Source organism: Melospiza georgiana, chromosome 5 (assembly GCF_028018845.1).
Source record: "Melospiza georgiana isolate bMelGeo1 chromosome 5, bMelGeo1.pri, whole genome shotgun sequence".
NCBI classification, from domain to species: domain Eukaryota; kingdom Metazoa; phylum Chordata; class Aves; order Passeriformes; family Passerellidae; genus Melospiza; species Melospiza georgiana.
The window spans coordinates 35,141,436-35,158,879 of record NC_080434.1 but is presented as its reverse complement, the minus strand read 5'-3'; the positions used below and the strand labels follow the sequence as shown (position 1 = coordinate 35,158,879).

Genomic DNA, 17,444 nt, shown 5'->3' with positions numbered 1-17,444 from the left:
GTAGTTACTTTTCAGGTCATTTGCACAGCTCTTGTGTCTCCTGCCCCACAGCACAGCCTGGATCTGAAGAGTGACGCGGTGCCAGGTGCCGTGCGCTGCTCCGAGGAGCGCCTCTCCGAGGGAGGGGCCTTCCTGCTGGCCAACGGGCTGAGCATGTTCCTGTGGCTGGGAGCCAGCGTGTCCCCAGAGCTCATCCAGGGCCTTTTCAACGTGCCATCCTTCGCACACATCAGCACCGAGGCCGTGAGTAGATGCACGCTAGGAATTGAGCATTTAGCAAGACCAGGTCAGAGAAACAAGTGAGGTCTTTTCTCATCCATCAGCCTTAAAAGCAAGAGCAGGTGACCAGCAGAAGGTGTTTAGACACCAGAATTGCTTTTTAGTTACATAAAACTTGACACTTTGACCAACACTTAAGAGGACAGAAGCTTTCACAACTTCTTTAATCTTCTTACAGTCCTTTCAACTGTGTATTACTAAAATTAGAACAAAACACTTTGCAATAGTTAAGTTTTCCTGGTGATGCATTTTCACATAGTAATTATTTTAAACTGAAAAATGAGTCCTCAAGATGACACCTTCTAGTGAAAGACATGGGTTTTCCTGGTTTAGTGTGAAATCCACAGTTAGCATGTAACTATCAGCAACTAGTCTTGGTTAAAGATGTGGACTATAAAAACTTGCTTTCCTTCTGACAGACATCCCTGCCTAACCTGGACAATCCATTTTCTAAGAAACTGAAGCATATCCTGGAGCAAATCCAGAGCCAAAAGCCCTACACTATGAAGGTAACTGCTTTTTGCCTCAACTCCTTCTTCATACTTGTTCAAAGGAACGTTCCTGTGGCTGTAAAAGGTTTTTTAGGTATCAGGAGTCTTCCTGCACGTAGATGAGTTCCAGCATGATTTGTAGGCACAGGCATCTCAAATGTGCTTTATTCCAAATCAAGACTGATTTTCAAAGGTACTCAGGTTTAAAGGATAACCATTTAATTCTGCACTCTTCAATTCCCTTAGTCTCTCCAGCTTCTGCAGTGTGGAGATTTACTAGTTTTGGGGGTTTTCCCCAACTCAAGAGCATCCACTGTGTCTCTTACTATGTCACAGTTTTCCTTACATAGGAAAACTGTGCTGCCATGTAGTCTGACTACATCCTAAAATTATCTGGCTGTATCTTTTATCCCTGCAGCTGATGATAGTGAAGCAGCGGGAGCAGCCAGAGATGCTTTTCCGCCAGTTCCTGGTAGAAGACAAGAATATTTATGGAGGAGCCTCGTATGTGGATTTCCTCGTGTGCATTCACAAAGAGATCAGCCAGCTGCTCAGTTAAGGCAACTCAAGTAAAATGTTCAGTTCCTTTTTGCTTTTGCAGGAGGGACAGTTTTTGGTGCCTGAAGGCTGGCCCACAGCTCCACCAGACCCAGGCCTTCTGCTGTGCTTTACTGACCCTTTTCTGTGCTCTTTTTGTACAGTTTCATTTGATCTCACCTCTCCCTGAGTATTCTGCTTATTTCTTAAGCTGTAGAATAGGAAGTTCTGCACTCAGGTATTAATCTTCTGGGAGTAGTGACTCTCTAGATGAATTGCCAGATTTCAGACTACCAGTGCTTAAGAGCATATATGGTGTACCTTTCTTAAAAGACAATTTAGAAAACTCTCAGTTATTCCTTTTGCTAGTCGTAAGTTGTACCAGAGCTGGGAAAGATGATCAGAATCTGTACAGAGGATAAAAAAAGACAAAATACTTCTTTTTCTAAGTGAGGACATGGAGTTTAATCAGATTTGAAATAAACATGTAGTTCAGTTTGAAGGATTTCAAAGTCCTTCCTGTGAAGCAAATCTCTGTAAAGTAAATCCCTTTTTCCTTGGAAGGGACAAGTGTTACGGTGTACGGAAGTAGAGCTCTAGGGACCCTTCCACAGCCAGGGTTATCCAGGAGACAGAAATGCCTCAGTTTTGTAACTGGACTTGAGTAAGTGTAATCACAACAGGGATCACAGGAAGAACAGTTATCAAACAATCCTTTTGCCACCTTTGGCAGATGATGTCACACTATTATGGTACAATTCTGTCCACTTGGGGGCAGCAATTAGCTTAGCGTACTACTTAATTACATTTTCAAAATTGCACAGGTTAGGCTTCATTTAGTACATTTGCTAACTGGAATATTCCCAACATAACTCAGAAAAACCTGTCCCTCAAAATTTCTGTGGCAGATCAGCTGTGAGACAGTTGACACATTAACCAAAGGTTATTTGTGGTGCTATAAAACCTTATTTAATACCAATTCTATTACAGTGACCTCCTCTCCCATGACTGATTTAATCAATGGTCACTGCTTTGAAAAACTAGCCTTTGCTAATACCAATATTGAAGGTAGTATTTGGAAAGCCAGAGCCTTTGGAATGGCTGTTTACCTCAGATACTTCATCAGTCTCTCTGTCTCTTTAGGACCAATGCCTCTGAACATGAGGTTTGAACTTTGCCAAGCTTGGAAAGCTATTATTATATAAATTAGTGTTTCAAAGAAAGCCAAAAAACACTCAAAAGTAAGGCTAAGCCTCAGTAAAGAAAAAAGTGCCTTTAAACATGTTAGTGTTGCTACTTATATTAATTATTTAATATCCACAATAAGCAGTGAAAATGCATAGGTTTTTGGTTCAACAGCTTACCTATACAGCCATTCAAGAGCTCTTGAAATAAGTGGCTGTATTACAAAAGAGTCCTCAGCCTGAATTCAGCTGCCAAGACAAGCACTTTTTAGCTGTAGACATTACCCTGTAAAAAGTATTCGTTGCCATTTCATTTGTAAAACGACACCAGCAACATTTGTGTAAAGAAATAAGTAATTATTAAATATATAATCTGTGTGTGTGTTTATTCTTTCATGCATCCCAAGTTCTCCATGGTTTTATGGCCATGACATCCAGCAGTGAGTTCACTGTAGGTCACCTTCTCCTACTGTGACTCTCAAGACAGGCAGCTTACATGGCCTCGGGCATTTTCAGTGTGTTGTGCTGCTGTCACCACCCATGGCTATGGTGAGAAGACACAATCCAAGTGAAGGAAAGTGTCTCAAAGAGGGGCTGTTCAGAGCCAAGCTCAGGTAAGCCAAAGCTGTTGCTGCTGGCGGAGCTATTGCAGCAGAGCTCTGGCCTGCCTGGTCCGTGTTACGTGCAGTAAGGCGTCACATGGTGCAGAAAACAGCACATGGTGACAGCAGTCATGGCAGTGACAAGCATCACACACACGTACTACAAGGGCAGTGCTTGGCTTCACCATAAACTGCAGGCCTGGAGTGTTTAACTCAGTTTTACACAAATTAGGCCTTTTTTTTTTCCTTTTTCATTGCTGTAGTAATTATACTCAGAATTACTTTGTGTTTCACAGAACTTGCCCATTGCTTTCTTTTCAGCCCATGAAAATGACCCTGTTATGAAAAGGATTAGTGCATCTCTCTTCCACATTAAGTTAATATTGAGCCCATTACACAGTTGCCATTTCTGTTAAAGCAATAAAGTTGCCACCAATTTCAGTAATTTTGCAAGGAGAAAAGACCTTTTCTACTGTATACAGAAAGAGTGGGTTCATTTATCTGTCGTTTTCAGATTACTCAGTGTATCTTTATAAAGCCACGGGATTCAGATTTTTTCAGTGCAATGGGCTTGAAATGTTCATGTATCCTTTTTTAGAGTGCTCTCAGGATATTAAAATCTATAGCAGGGCATAGAAAACTAGCTGAATACTCTAAAATTAATTCCATTATTTACTGCCAGTTAACTTCCATGATCATCTCAAAACTGCTCATTCAGTTTTGGAGCCTGAATTCCACTCCTCTGAACAGAGCATTCAGCACCTGTGAACACACACTAAGAACTGGTGCTGGGGAAGAACAACCCCCTGAGAGCATTGACTGCCAACTTGCACGGCACACCAGCATTCCAGCCAGCTTCTTATAACCCAACACTGTCAGAGAGTGCACAGAATTCTCCAGCTGATGGCTGATTTACACACAATGATCTATACGTGACCGGGGTCTTAAATTCCCTCTGAAGCCAAATGCTGACACATCCTGAGTACCTTGTCAGTGCAGGTGTTGAATCCTTCACTGAATTCACAGGGTATAAAATAATCCAAGGATTTTAAGCCTGCTCCAGAATGGAAAGACGTGACAAGGTCTAGACAGGCAGCACAAATCAGACTGGAAGCATTATGCATTTAATAAAAGCAGAAAGGAAGAAACTCATCAGGCTTTTTATCTTCCAGGAGAGCATGCTCAAATTAAGCCTTCATTTACTTGTGCAAATGAAATACTCATCAGCTAGTGATTCTGAACCTTATCCTCCCCTTCCTCTGCAAGTGTTACAAGGGAGAAATTTCTGACAACTGCTATTGGGATTAAAAGCTTTTCATCTCTAATCACCATTTCTGTATGGTCCAAATCCCAGAGACTGAGAAAATAAGCTGATGTTTTTACAGTCTAATGGGCATGTGGTCAGTCGCTCATTAACAACATGGATATCTCAAGTTGCTGGCAAAGTTTGCCTATCCAGACAGCTCTAATCTAATTTAAAGTCATTTCAGTGGCAAAAAAAAGAGCTGGTTCTGCTGTTTCGGGGCTTGGGGGACTCTGAGGCCTGATGGGTGTCACTAAGGGCAGTAGGTGTAGAGGTGGCTGTGACACACTCAGAATCTCGTGTTTTTCACCTAAAACTTGGTATTCTTGATGGAGGAATTTTCCAAGGAACCACCATATTTCAGTGCTGGTTGCTGAAAGCTTGGATTCTGAGGCGGTGGGAGCTGCTGTGGCTGGAAAGAGCCGAGCCCTGGGCCCGGCTCGGAGCCGCCTCAGCCCGGGAAGAGCCGAGCCCTGGGCCCGGCTCGGAGCCGTCTCAGCCTCGAGGGCAAAAGCCCCTCCCGTGAAAACGGGACCGAGGTGTGGGAGCTGCCGTCCCTGGCCGCTCTGCTCCCGGGCTGCCTCCCTGGAAACCTCATTGCTGTGGATGTGGGGGATCCCAGGATCCTGTGGAAGCCCTGGCTGCCCTTCAAACTTCCCCGAGCCCGTCCGGCCCTGCCTCGGGATCGCCGCCATCACCGCAGCCCCGTCAGCTGCGGTCAGTGTTACAGCCCCGCTCCAGAGCGGAAATTTCCTCGTCAAGTGTGGAGAAAAAATATACATAATTGAGTTTATAGCTCGAAAAGTGGTAAAACAGCCCTTGAAGAAGTCATTAAATGTGAATGGACTCAATGATTTCTGCCTGAATCATCAGCAAGCTTTAAAGACACGCAGTGTGTGCGTGAGGGGAAGGCAGGAGCCCTGGCCGAGAACTGTTCCTGAAATCCCAGTGAGTTTGTAGATTTTGTGATTTTATTTATATCTGTCACTGAAACGTGACTGGAAAGCTGCTACAAATGCTTTGGATAGATCCAAGGGGTGAAGGTGCTAAGGACAATGATATCCCACGCCAGCGTTCCTCATCCATCTGCCTTCTGCTGGAGCCGGGACTGTGACACCGTGACCGGGTGTGTGCTGCTTTTTTTAAAGGTACTTTGTTTTTATAGTGTTAATTATAGATGGGCAACAGCTGAGAAAGGAAGCAATTGTAAATATGCACAAACTTCAAAAGTTTATTGGAATTTTTCTGGTCTGTAATAGTTCTGATGGTTTTGTGTGATCTATATGATAATTATTTTGCAGTAGGAGAAAAGCTTTTATGAAAGTGTTTCAGTATTATGTCTCCATTTGGTGTGGGAGGGTTTGAGGGAGGCTGAGGGCGATGGTAACTTGCAGCCTTCAGGTGCTCTCAGCAGCTTTTCCTTTAAGTGCAAGGTTTTTGTCTAATTCATGGAATGTGAACTTCAGGTAGCTAGAAAATGTCTCAGGCTTTAATTGCTAAATTGTCTCCACCAAACAGCCAGTGTAAACTACAATTTAAATGAGGCTGACTAAGAAACAACGTTCTTCTTTCAAAAATATCAAGAGATCTTTTTTCTTCCCCCTAGAATTGATGTTAAGGTTTAAACCAAGTGTTTCCAGATAACATTTATACTTTGAGAAGGGAAGATTTTAATGAAGCTTTATTGTGTAAATGCTTGCTCTGCCCTTAGTATGTGGTTGGGAGCCACCATCTCTCCTGGCAAGGCTGAGAGTCACAGGCTGGAAAAACATGGAATCATTATGGAAATGATTGGCATTTAGGGGCTGTTCTGAGAACATGAATAGAAGGTAGAAGAAAGGAGAGGTCATTTTTCCCTAAAGAACTTATACTTGCAGAGTGAAATCTTGCCCTTTGGGATTTAAGGTTGTATACAGTGGGTGTATATGGTGTGTTAGCACTAGTGCCAGCTAATAGTTGGCGAAAAGAGGTGAGCACAGGTAAGTAGTTGTATTTAAAATTAACTGGAAACCTGCCAGAGAATCCAACCATGAGGGAGGGCTTCGGCAAGGAGGAAAGCACCTGATTCGTGACTCTGCACATCTCTTAGGTAAGAAATTCAATGTTTTTGTGTCCTCAGGAGCACCTTTGTGGGCTTTTTAATACAGTTGAAAGGAAAATAACTAGCAAAAATATTTGTTTTTATTTTCTTTTGCGGCTGCATTTCTTGACTTTGTGTTACATATCTTTGTAAAAGAGATAATTAGAGGTATTCAGCTAAGTGATGCTTTTCTGTTTGTGAAACTGTGAAAAATGTGGAGTAGGAGAGCTGGGATTCCTGAGTTACAGAATGCCAGTTTCACTTGTTGGTACAGAGAACTTTGTGGCATTTCCTTAGAATGAGGGCAGAGGAGAAGCTGGGCCGTAGCTGTGGGCGTTGGCACAGAGCCCCCAGTGGGGCTGGGGCTGTGCAGACACCCCCCGATGGATGCTCACAGAGCCCCCAGTGGGTCCGGGGCTCCCCACGGGTGCACCCACAGCCCATGGATGCTCACAGAGCCCCCAGTGGGTCCGGGGTTCCCCACGGGTGCACCCACAGCCCATGGATGCTCACAGAGCCCCAGTGGGTCCGGGGTTCCCCACGGGTGCACCCACACCCCATGGATGCTCACAGAGCCCCCAGTGGGTCCGGGGCTCCCCACGGGTGCACCCACACCCCATGGATGCTCCCTGTGCCTCTCTAGGATGTGCGGCTGGGAGGGCGCGGTCCCGCCGCTGCCCGGTGCCCATTTCGGGTTCCGTACCTGTGTTAAAGGTTCCCTGCGGCTCCGCACCTCATCCTGGCCGTTCCCAGCCCTTCCCTGCGATCCCCGCCTCCCAGAGCCGGCAGTGCAGCCGCGTTTGGAGCCTCTCCGCGGGCCGGCTGTGCCGAGCTGGGCTGTGCTGGAAAACCCCGGGATGAGCAGGGTTGGAGCTGCCGGAATGGTTCAGGCACAGCTGGGCTGGGAGCGGTTCCTGAGCCGTGACTGGGCAGCTCTCAGCCAAATAATCCTTTCTGTCTTTGCTGGGGCACAGCCTGGGGCACTGTCCCCTCCTGACTGGGACAGGAGCTGTGCAGGGCGAGGTGGCATTGAACGTGGGAAGGAAATGAAGGGCTCCTGCCACATGGGAGACCTGCACACAGGCTGAGAGATAAATACAAACCAAACCTAATTAAGTGGGTGCAGGCACTTGGAAGCATATCAGCATTTTCATGTTTACTTAGACTCATGCCTAATCAGTTGAGTTGCTGTAAATTTCTCTTGAGGGAGTAAATTACTGAAAAATATCCCTTCTCAAATATTGTGTTTAGTGAGATGAAGTGGCAGATTAAAAAAAAAGTACGTTCTCATGTAAAGGATCATCCTGGTTTTTCCAACAGGAAACTTGTTTTGTAACAGGAAAAAAACTGGACCAGAACTCCAAGAAAAAGAGGCTACTTTTGACATTTAAAATCAGTATTTAAGTGAGGATGTGGCAGGGCATGGCATGCCTCTGGAGGTGGCATAGTGCATCTGCTGCTCTCCTCCAGCAGAGAAGCCTTGGAGTTAGACCTTGGTGTGTGCTCAGTAAATGTCCTTTTCCAGGGCTCCCAGCACAACTCAGACCTGGGCAGAGAATTGCCTGAAGTGCTGGGCAGGCTTTAAATGTGTCCTTGCTGGGGGAAGTTCAGTTTGCTGAGACAGGTTGAAATTATCACCGGATCAGACTCCATGAGATGTGCTGGAACTGTCATTGCTTATCACTGAAAAATCAGCAATTGTATTTAGCAAACAATGTCCCTGTGCAAAGGCTCTGCTGCCACCATTTCAGCACCTGTGGGAATTCCAAAACCCTGCTTGTTGCAGCAAGGCATGATCTGTGTAATTAGTGAGAATGCTGTTTTGTGCATGAGCAGGTAGGGTTTGTGAAGAGACAAAACTTTTATTAGAGTAAAACACATAGCTGGGAAAAGCACAATCCTGTTTGGATCACTAATACATTTCCAGTCTGAAACAGAAATAACAAGCTTTAATCTGAAGATGGTACTTAAATATTTTAATTCCATAACAGGTGAGAAGAAAGGAACTCACATTTTTCCTTTCGAGTAAAACTATTGTAAAATATTGGTGTGTTTATTTTTGTTTGTGCTAGTTTAAAAAAAAACCCAAACATTTTTAATATATCTCTTGTTTAATATTCTTTTAAATTCTAACAAAAAAAGGAGCTTATAGCTGTCTTTGGTCAGCAAATTTTAATTCATTATAAGGGAATTCAACAATGTCCTTCAGTAATTCAGTTAGTGGCTGAAATCCATTAGCATTATGTGCCTGGATTCCTCGGTGTCCTCTCAGAATTCTTCCCCTGCAGCTGAGCACTGTACACAAAGTTGTCCCTAATTAAACCCCATCATTGTGGGTAGCTGCTGCTCTGGGAGAGGAAAACTTTCCCTGTGGAAAAGCAAGCAGCCCAGTTCTGCACAGAGAGCACAGTTCCTCCAAACTTGTCCTGTGCAATGTCAGAGCACAAGCTTTAATGAATGTGGTGGAACCGTGGTGCAGGTGTTCATTCTAAAGAAATGAACGTGGAAACAATTTATTTTTGATGATTCAGTTTATTAGCACACAGTTCCCTGTGCAGCCAAGCCTAAAATAAAGCAGTTTTGGGGCTTTTATCCATTGCTTAGTGAGGGCTCTTTGAGTTGCCATTCAGCTCAGCAATGTTCCCAAAATGCCTCAGTTCCAATTTCACTTTGTATTCCCATTCACTGGGCTTCCCCTCCCTCCCCCTGCCCTGTACTCTCTGGAGATCCTAAACAACCTACACAAATTCCATTTTATTGCCCAGGTAATGGTGTTATTTGAGGATTCAGATTGTTTAGGTGCATCCCAAGTAGGATGTCTGGCAAGTGCTGGGACTCTGAAATTGTAGGGAGATGAAAGGCAGGGCCCTTTCTGCTTCTGTTCCAGACTGAAGCTGAAATTCTGATGGCTTCTGACTTTCCTGACACTTCTCTGGGATTAGATTGGTACCAGCAGCCCTAATTAAAACACAATTCAGTTTGTGGGGTTTTTGTTCATATGTTTGGGTTTCTTTGTTTTTGTTGGTTTGGTTTGCTTGGGAGTTTTTTGTGTTTCAAACCAAGTCATGAGTAATGTCTGTGTTACCAACACTTAACTCCCACTTGATTGCTTTTAAGAGTTTTTGTTTTAAGGTTTCTGGGCAGAAAAACTCACTGGGAATCCCGAGTTCCTGCTGATGGTCAGGATTTTGTAATGCAAATTTGTGATGTGTTTGTGGATACCACATGTAAGGAACTGGGAATGGTAATGCTGTTTTAATTCATTATTGAGCTCCTTTTGCAGTGACATTCCTGCAGTTATTTGTGAATGATTTGAAATACTTTCATTTCTGAGCTGTGTTTTCTCACTGTCTAAGCAAAATAAATGCCATTCCACCAAAACCTGCTTGGGTCCAGAAATCAAATCAAGACAGATGATTTGATTCCTGGGAAAGTACAAAACTTGGGCTGGCTTTACTGCACTCAGTAACATTCCCCCTGCTGCCTGAAGGGAATGACTTGAAAATTCCACATGAAATGATACCAGTGTTAGAGTATTTTAGAAAATATATTTATTGTGAAAGCAAATAAGTATGTAAATAAGTTGAAGTTACTTTAGTATAGGTAACCTATTTTTCAAGTACTTAAATATTGGAAGGGACTGGCAGGAATGACAAGGAAATGTGTTTTTTCAATTCAGAAAAGTGCAGTAAACCAAATTCAAAGAGGATCTTATCTTAAAGAACACGGCAGTTACTGTTCTCAGGTAGTTAATTTTGATTAATCCAGGATAAATTGCCTCGATCACAGCCTCAGGACTGAGCCACGATCAGTGCATGTGCCTTCTCCTGAATGCGCTGCAGTCGCTGCTGTGCCCCAGAGCAGGGATTTGTGTGCCAGCCTCACCAGGCTGCAGTGCTGGAGATCTCTCGGTGGGCAGGAATGGGCTGCCTTGGCTGCACCTGCTCCTGCCGGCTGGATCCGATCTCCATGGGGGGCTCTGCGGTCACCGCGTGCGGCAGTCCCGGTCCCTAGGCCGGAGCCGGCGCCCCTGTCTGGGTTCGGAAGGGTCGGGCCCGCTCTGGGCTCTCCCCTCGCAGATGCCAACGCGGCCCCGCCCTGCCCGCCCTGGGCTGTCCCTGCATCGCACCGGGGTCAGGCCGGGCGCTCCTCAGGAGGGGTCCCGGCCGGGGCGTCCCCATGGGCCCCTCGTTAGGAGGGCTCCGGGAGAGAATGGAGACCTTGAGCTGAGCGTGGGATGTGCACTCGTGTCCTGCTGTCCCGGCTGGAGGTTAAGGACACCAAAGGCCACAGGCAGAGTCTCTGCGCGCTGAGCTTCCTGTTCCAGTCATCCCAAACTAACTCAAGGAACGATTTAAAGGAAAATAAACTGAATTATAAAATAAATTAAAAATACTCCCGATCCCAGCTTGTGGCATTTGTGTTCGCTTGTACAAAGCCATGTGGCAAAGGTAAGTTTTAGGTGGTTTTGGCAGCTGGGGGATTCCCTGTGGAGCTGAGAAGGCAACAAAGGATGGCGGAGCATTGTCTCCACCAAGGGTGAGCTTTGCACAGGAATGGTGCCTGCCACGGGGGTCAGGGAATCCCATTTTCCTTTAGGAAGGAAAACACCAATCCCTGTGGCTCTGTCCTCTCCCCATCCCACGTCCCCCCAGCATCACCCCACAGCGGCATCCTGGATCCCAACCCATCTTCCCTTCCCTTCCCTTCCCTTCCCTTCCCTTCCCTTCCCTTCCCTTCCCTTCCCTTCCCTTCCCTTCCCTTCCCTTCCCTTCCCTTCCCTTCCCTTCCCTTCCCTTCCCTTCCCTTCCCTTCCCTTCCCTTCCCTTCCCTTCCCTTCCCTTCCCTTCCCTTCCCTTCCCTTCCCTCTCTGCTCCTGCCCAGCGGTTTGGCTGCAGGCTGGGAGAGGGGAGGCCACTGAAAACCTCTGGAGCTGAGGCCCCATCGCCTGCCCCTGATCCCAGGGCCGGCCCAGCCCCGGGATCACCTCCCTTAGCTCGGGGTGCCGCGGCCAGGAGCGGCAGCAGGGCCAGGGCTGCCCTCATGCTGGCGCCGGCTCCTCCTCCTGCCGGCAGGGAAGCGGCACCGGGAGTCCCATGCCGGGGTTTTGTGGAGGCAGGGGCAGCCGCTGGGAGAAGGATTAAGCCAGAGGGCGAGCAGCATCCTCGGCCTGGCCCTGAGCCTGGCTGCCCGGGCCTCAGAGCTCCGGACTGAATCATGAACTTGGACAAACGGGGATGGGCGGCCCTGAGACCTCGGGCTCTGTGAGGGATGCGGGAGAACCACGGGCCACAAGGGGAGGAAAAGCGCTCCGTGCACCCCGTGAGTGAGTGAGTGGAAAGCCCTGTGTGCTTAGGATACTGGCTGGTCCTGAGGAAGGAGACACGCTTGTTTTGGGATGCCAGCACCCCAAACCCGCCGGTGCTGCTGGGCAATGCCAAATGTCCTTGGAAGCTCAGATCCAGGCTGCCCCTCGGGTTTCACTCCTGCCGCTGCTGGGTTGGGGTCTCTGCTTTGCAGCCCCTTGCCAGACTTTTGCTGGGAGCGTTGTAGAGCTCTGTGGGGTCTCCCTACAGTGCAGCTTTCCCTTTGTCCCTAGAAAAAGGAGAATTCAGCATCTTATCCTCTGGGTCCTAAGAGACTCTAGAGGAAGAGGAGAAGATCCAGCGGATCCTCAGAGTCCTGCCGGGGCAATTGACGAGAGGGAAGCAAAGAGGGAAGGATGGAGATCCAGATGCTGCAGGGAGACCCCTGGCCCCCAAATCCACCCTGCACTCCCCCTGAGGCCAGGTGTTCCCTCCCAGCCCTCACCCCCGGGACGGAGACAGAGCTGGTTTTTATGGAAGATCCCTGGCTTTTCTCCCAGGGATCTGCACTGACAGTGAGCTGCAGCTCGGGACTAAATCGTGCCGATGCAGGAGATAACCACGTCCTGTTCGTGATGGTTTATGTGTGAAAGCTGAAAACAAATAATTACGGACTCATGGAATGGCCTCCTCTCCTGGATTAACTCTTCCTTATCAAACTTTCATGTCACGGCCCGGGGAGCTGGGGGACAGAGCCCACAGGCCGGGCCGCTCCCCGAGCACACGGTGCCGGTCGGAGCCCCCGTGCCGGGCCCGCTCCTGGCCGCGGTTCCGAGTCTGCACCGGGGAACGGCCGCCGCCGTCCCGGCCGGATTCTCCGCCGCTCCTCCGGGGCGGGAGCGGCGGTGTCAGACCCGGCGCCAAGGCCCGCCCGGAGCGGCTCCCCCCGCCCCGTACCGATCCCGGTCACGATGCCGACGGGGCAAAGGCGGCACCGCCCGGGACCCCCGGCAGACCCAGGCGGCGCTCGGCCCCCGCACCCCGGGCCACGGTCACGGCCCCGCCGCAGCGCCCCGGGCTCCGAGCGGTCCCCGCGGGAGCAGCCGTCGGGCGGGGCTCGCACGGCACCGAGCGGGGACAGGGGGGCGGGGCCGGCACAGGTGCGAGGGGCGGGGCCACGGAGCGCGGGCAGGGGGCGCTGCGGCGGGGCCACCGTGCCCGGGCCGGGGGGCAGAGCGCCGCTGGGGTGTGCCGGGCGTGCCGCCTCTCCCCCGCCGGGCGGATCCAAGCGGCACCGGGCCGGGGATCGGTTTGGGGCCCGGGATGGCCGCGGGCACGGGGCGCTGCCGGCTGCGGGATCGCGGCCGTTCCCCGGTGCGGGCGCGGAGCTGGCACAGGTGTGAGGGGCGGGGCCGTGAGAGATGGCCGCGCCCCCATCCCGGGGAGGGGGGCGGTCGGCAGAGTAGGCGGGGCCTGACAGATCAGGGGGCGGGGCCTGACTGATCCGGGGGCGCGGGGCGGGGCGGTAAAAGGGGCGGTACCAGGGGCGGGGCCCGAGCTCAGGTGTGCAGGGCGGGCCCAGCTCAGGTGCGCGGGGCCCCAGAGCGGCTGCGCGGGGCGGGGCCGAGGTGATTTAGACCCCGGAAATCGCCTCAACCGCCATTTGCTCACTCAGAGCACGGTGCGGACGGAGCTCCCTGTGCGGGCTCCGCAGGTAAGGCGCGGAGGTTTTGGCCTCCCCTTCTGTCCCTCTCTCTACCCCTCCTTCCTTCTCCGTGTATTCCCCTTTCTTTCTGCCCCTTCCCTCTCGCCCTGAAACGCTCCTTTCCTCTCCTCCCAAACCTTACCCCCCGACACTCCTTCCTGCCCTGTCCCTTCTCCGCTTCTCCCTTCTATACCTCCTCTCTCCACCGTCCCTCTTCTCCCCCCCCGGCCTTTCCCTTCCTCTCCCGCTTCCCTCCTCACTCCGACCCCTCTCCCTCCCCGTCCTCACCACCCCCATCTCTCCTGTCTCCCCGTCCTCCCCTCTCCTCCTTCCCTTATCCCGCGGGGCTCGGGGTGCCGGGCAATAATAAAGCCCTGAGGGCCGGAGCCCGGCGCCCCCGCCCTCGCTGGGGTCCCCACACGGGGCCGGAGCCGCTCTGCGGGTCCCCCCCATTGCAGTTCAACACAGCGCCCCACAGCGCCGGGGCTCCGGCTGTCCCTACATCACACTGGGGGGGTCCTGGGGTGGGGGGCCCCGGTTACAGGGGCTCCCTCGTTAGGAGGGGGTCCCGGGGCCGAGGGGGGTGGGAGGGGCCCCCTCCGGAGAGGGGGGGGGGGTCCCTGGGGGGGTGTCGGGGAGGGCCCGCTCCGGAGGAGGGGGTCCGGGGGAGGGGGGCGGGGTCCGGGGAAGGGGGGCGGGGCCTGGGGGGGGTAACTCCCCCTCCAGGTCTCGCCACCTCCCCCCGGACCCCCTCCTCCGGACGGGGTGGAGCCCCGGCCCCCTCCCGGGGACCCCCTCCTCCGGACCGGGGCCCGGGGGGAGGGAGGGGGGGCGGGTGGGGTGGGGGGGAAGCCGAGGGGGGGCACATCACTCTGCTCCGTGAAACACGTACACGTGTAAAACAAAAAAAAACCCACACGAACGGCCCTCCCCTTCCGACCCCCTCACCCCACCCTCCCCCCCGGGCCCCGGTCCGGAGGAGGGGGTCCGGGGGGAAGGAGGTAGCACCTGGAGGGGGAGTTACCCCCCCCCCCCAGGCCCCATGCCCCTCCCCCCACACCCCCTGCAGAGGGGGCCCCTCCTAACCCCCCTCGGCCCCGGGACCCCCTCCTAACGAGGGAGCCCCTGTAACCGGGGCCCCCCACCCCAGGACCCCCCCAGTGTGATGTAGGGACAGCCGGAGCCCCGGCGCTGTGGGGCGCTGTGTTGAACTGCAATGGGGGGACCCGCAGAGCGGCTCCGGCCCCATGTGGGGACCCCAGCGAGGGCGGGGGCGCCGGGCTCCGGCCCTCAGGGCTTTATTATTGCCCGGCACCCCGAGCCCCGCGGTGCGAGGGAAGGAGGAGAGCGGCGAATGGAGAACGAGAATAGGGGAGCGGAGGGGTACGCGAGGGGAAGGTGGGGAGAGATCGGCGTGTGCAGGGCGGCAGGGGACGGGGCTGGGGGGAAGGCAGGGTGGGGAGGGAAGGGAGAGGAGGAAAGGAAGAGGATGGAGGAGTAGGGTAAGGTAGGGATGAGTAGGGAAGGGACGAGTAAGGGAATAGGGAGGTTGGATGGGATGGGGGGGCGGCTATAGGGGGGGAGGGAGGGGAGGGGGTTTGGAGGGGAGAGGGTGTAGGGGGTGGGGGAGGGGTGGAAGGGAGGGTGGAAAGGAGAGGTATAGAGAAAAAGAAATGCTATAGAAAAAAAAAACACGGAAGAAAATACAGAAGAACAGAGATACAGAGCCCCGGCCGGCAGCAACCTGCCCCACCGAACGCCGAGGAGCAAATGGCTCTACCAGGGCCTCCCCGCGCCTTAAATCCCCCAAGGCCCCGCCCCGCGCAGCCGCACTGGGATCGCTCACACCTGTGCGGGCCCCGCCCCTCGCACCTGTGCCGGCCCCGCCCCCGGGGCCCCGCCTCCCTCCCGCCCCCCTCCCGCCCATAAATGCCGGCGGATCCGCGCCTGTCCCGCTTTCTGCGGGGGATGCTCGGCTCGGGATGCGGCGGGAGCGGCGGTCGGAGCGCTGTGCGCAGATCCGGATCGGGGGCGGCTGCTGCTGCTGCGCGGGGTCCGAGGCGCTCAGGTAGGATCGGAATCTGGGCCCGGGGATTCGGGTCCTGGTCCCGCCGGTGTTTCCTGTGGGAGCCGGGCCGAGCCGCTTTTTCCTCGGTGGGCAGGATGCTGGGGCCGGAGGATCGAGGGGGGATTGGGGCTGGGATCGGGAGCGGCATCACCGCGGGCGGGAAGAGCCGCTCCGGGACAGGCGCTGTCGCTCTGGCTGCGGCCGGCGCGGGGCTGGGTCCCGCTGGGGCTCCAGGCACGCTCCGGCTGCGGCGGCAGGGAGCCGGTGCTGTGCTGCTGCCGTGCCCGCCAGGAGAACGACGCTTCCCGGGAGCAGCCACTGGATCGCGGCTGGAAGCGGGAAGGACAGGGAGATCGCCCGTACCGGTCCCGAGATCCCATCAGCATCGCCGCTCGCTCAGCGCCGCTGCCCATCCCGGCCCGGTAACCCCGGGGGGACACCGAGCCCCCTCCCCCGGCCCGGTAACCCCACGAGCCGCAGCGCCCGCAGCCCCTTCTCCGTGCCCGCGCCCCGGCCGGGAGCAGCCGCTCTGGGATGGCCGCTGGGGCCGAGGCGTTGCTGCTCCCGCTCCCGTTGTGCCTGGGGTGGACTGGAGCCCAGGGAAACTCGAGGGAAAACTCAGTGAAAACTCTTTGCTCTTTATTTCCAGAGCTGTGAGCATCATCGAGTCAAATGCTGAGGAGTGACCGGCCCAGCTGTGCATTGATCACAGAATTTTGGCCTTGTCAGCACCCTGCTCCAAACACCTGAGCCAATCCCAGGGTTGCTCCAGAGTCCTGCGTGGGATGGGAATGACTGCTGCCAGTAAGAGACCTCCTCTACAAATGCAGCTCCTTCCCTTCTGTGAATGCTGCTTTACACACCAGCCCCTGCAATGGCTCTAGGGCAGAACTGGCTGGCACTCACCTGTCAGCACCAAACTCTTCCCCATGACCCTGATTGTTCTGCCCTTTCCAGGATTTACCCAGCAGCTGTAAACGTGCTCACACGATGTCCCTTTGTTTCCCCAGGAAGAAGTGAGCCAGACAGCTCCTGAGGGTTCCTCTGGAGAGTGGCAGGGGGCGTTTCCTGCAGGTGAGCGTTGCCAGCTCAAAGTGACGGTGGCTGCTGGGGCCGGGGCTGTTTCTGGGCCCAGAGGCCTCGGTGTCTCCTGCTCGCTGCCAGCTGTGCTCCTTGGTGCTCCCTCAGGGTGTCCCAGCAGGCTGGGAGCGCAGGGCAGGAGGAGCCAGAAGCTCCTGAAGGCAGCAGCCCCTCGTGTCTGTGGGATCTGCAGGAGGAGCTGTGCCTGCACCGTGGCTCCTGGGCCAGGGGCTGCTCTGAGCAGGCACGTGGAAATGCTCCAGCCCACACAGAGCACCAAGAGCCCAGGAGGAGCCCAAGGAGCAGCTGGCATTACCTGGGAATGGAGGCACGGCCCGTTTGCACAGGGGCTCACGCAGCAATTCCCGGTTCAGAGCTCCCACACAGCTGCCAGCTATGTCCCAGCCACCCCAAATCCCTTCCCTCCTGCCCAGCCTGAGGCCACCATCCATCAGCAGCATTACAGCCAAGGCAATCTTCCCCCACAGATACTGAATCCCAGGCAGGAGCCCTCAGAGATACCTAGAAATCAGTGGGATGGAGTTTGGAGTTTTTCAGGATCCAGCTGCAAGTGCACAAGTGATGGAAAGCTTTCACAGGTAGGTCCCACTGGAAGTGTGCTGAAGACAGGGATGTGCATCCCTTTCCTGAGGGAAAAGAATCTGTAGAGGCCACTGCTGAGGCTCTGAGAGGAGCTGAGCTTCTGCAGGGAGAGATGTCCCCCCCTGGGCACAGGGGCTGCCCCAGCACAGGCTGGGAGCACATCTGGCCACTGCCTTCTCCTGCTTTAAACACCAGCTGGATGTTCT

General features: G+C 53.3%; 2 protein-coding genes across 3 annotated transcripts in view; one reads left to right on the top strand and one right to left on the bottom strand.

Annotated features, from left to right (window-relative positions):
* The window catches only part of SEC24D (SEC24 homolog D, COPII coat complex component), a 41,782-nt gene extending 38,915 nt beyond the window's left edge, over positions 1–2,867 (top strand). Inside the window, exons 21-23 of the mRNA XM_058025330.1 lie at positions 52–243; positions 699–788; positions 1,189–2,867. Of these exons, the coding sequence (XP_057881313.1) occupies positions 52–243; positions 699–788; positions 1,189–1,329 (423 nt within the window). The 3' untranslated portion in view covers positions 1,330–2,867. The remainder of the gene's footprint in view (positions 1–51; positions 244–698; positions 789–1,188) is intronic.
* Positions 1–17,444, bottom strand: part of LOC131084154 (bifunctional heparan sulfate N-deacetylase/N-sulfotransferase 3) — a 162,916-nt gene that overhangs the window by 23,724 nt on the left and 121,748 nt on the right. The gene's annotated exons all lie outside the window — the stretch shown is intronic.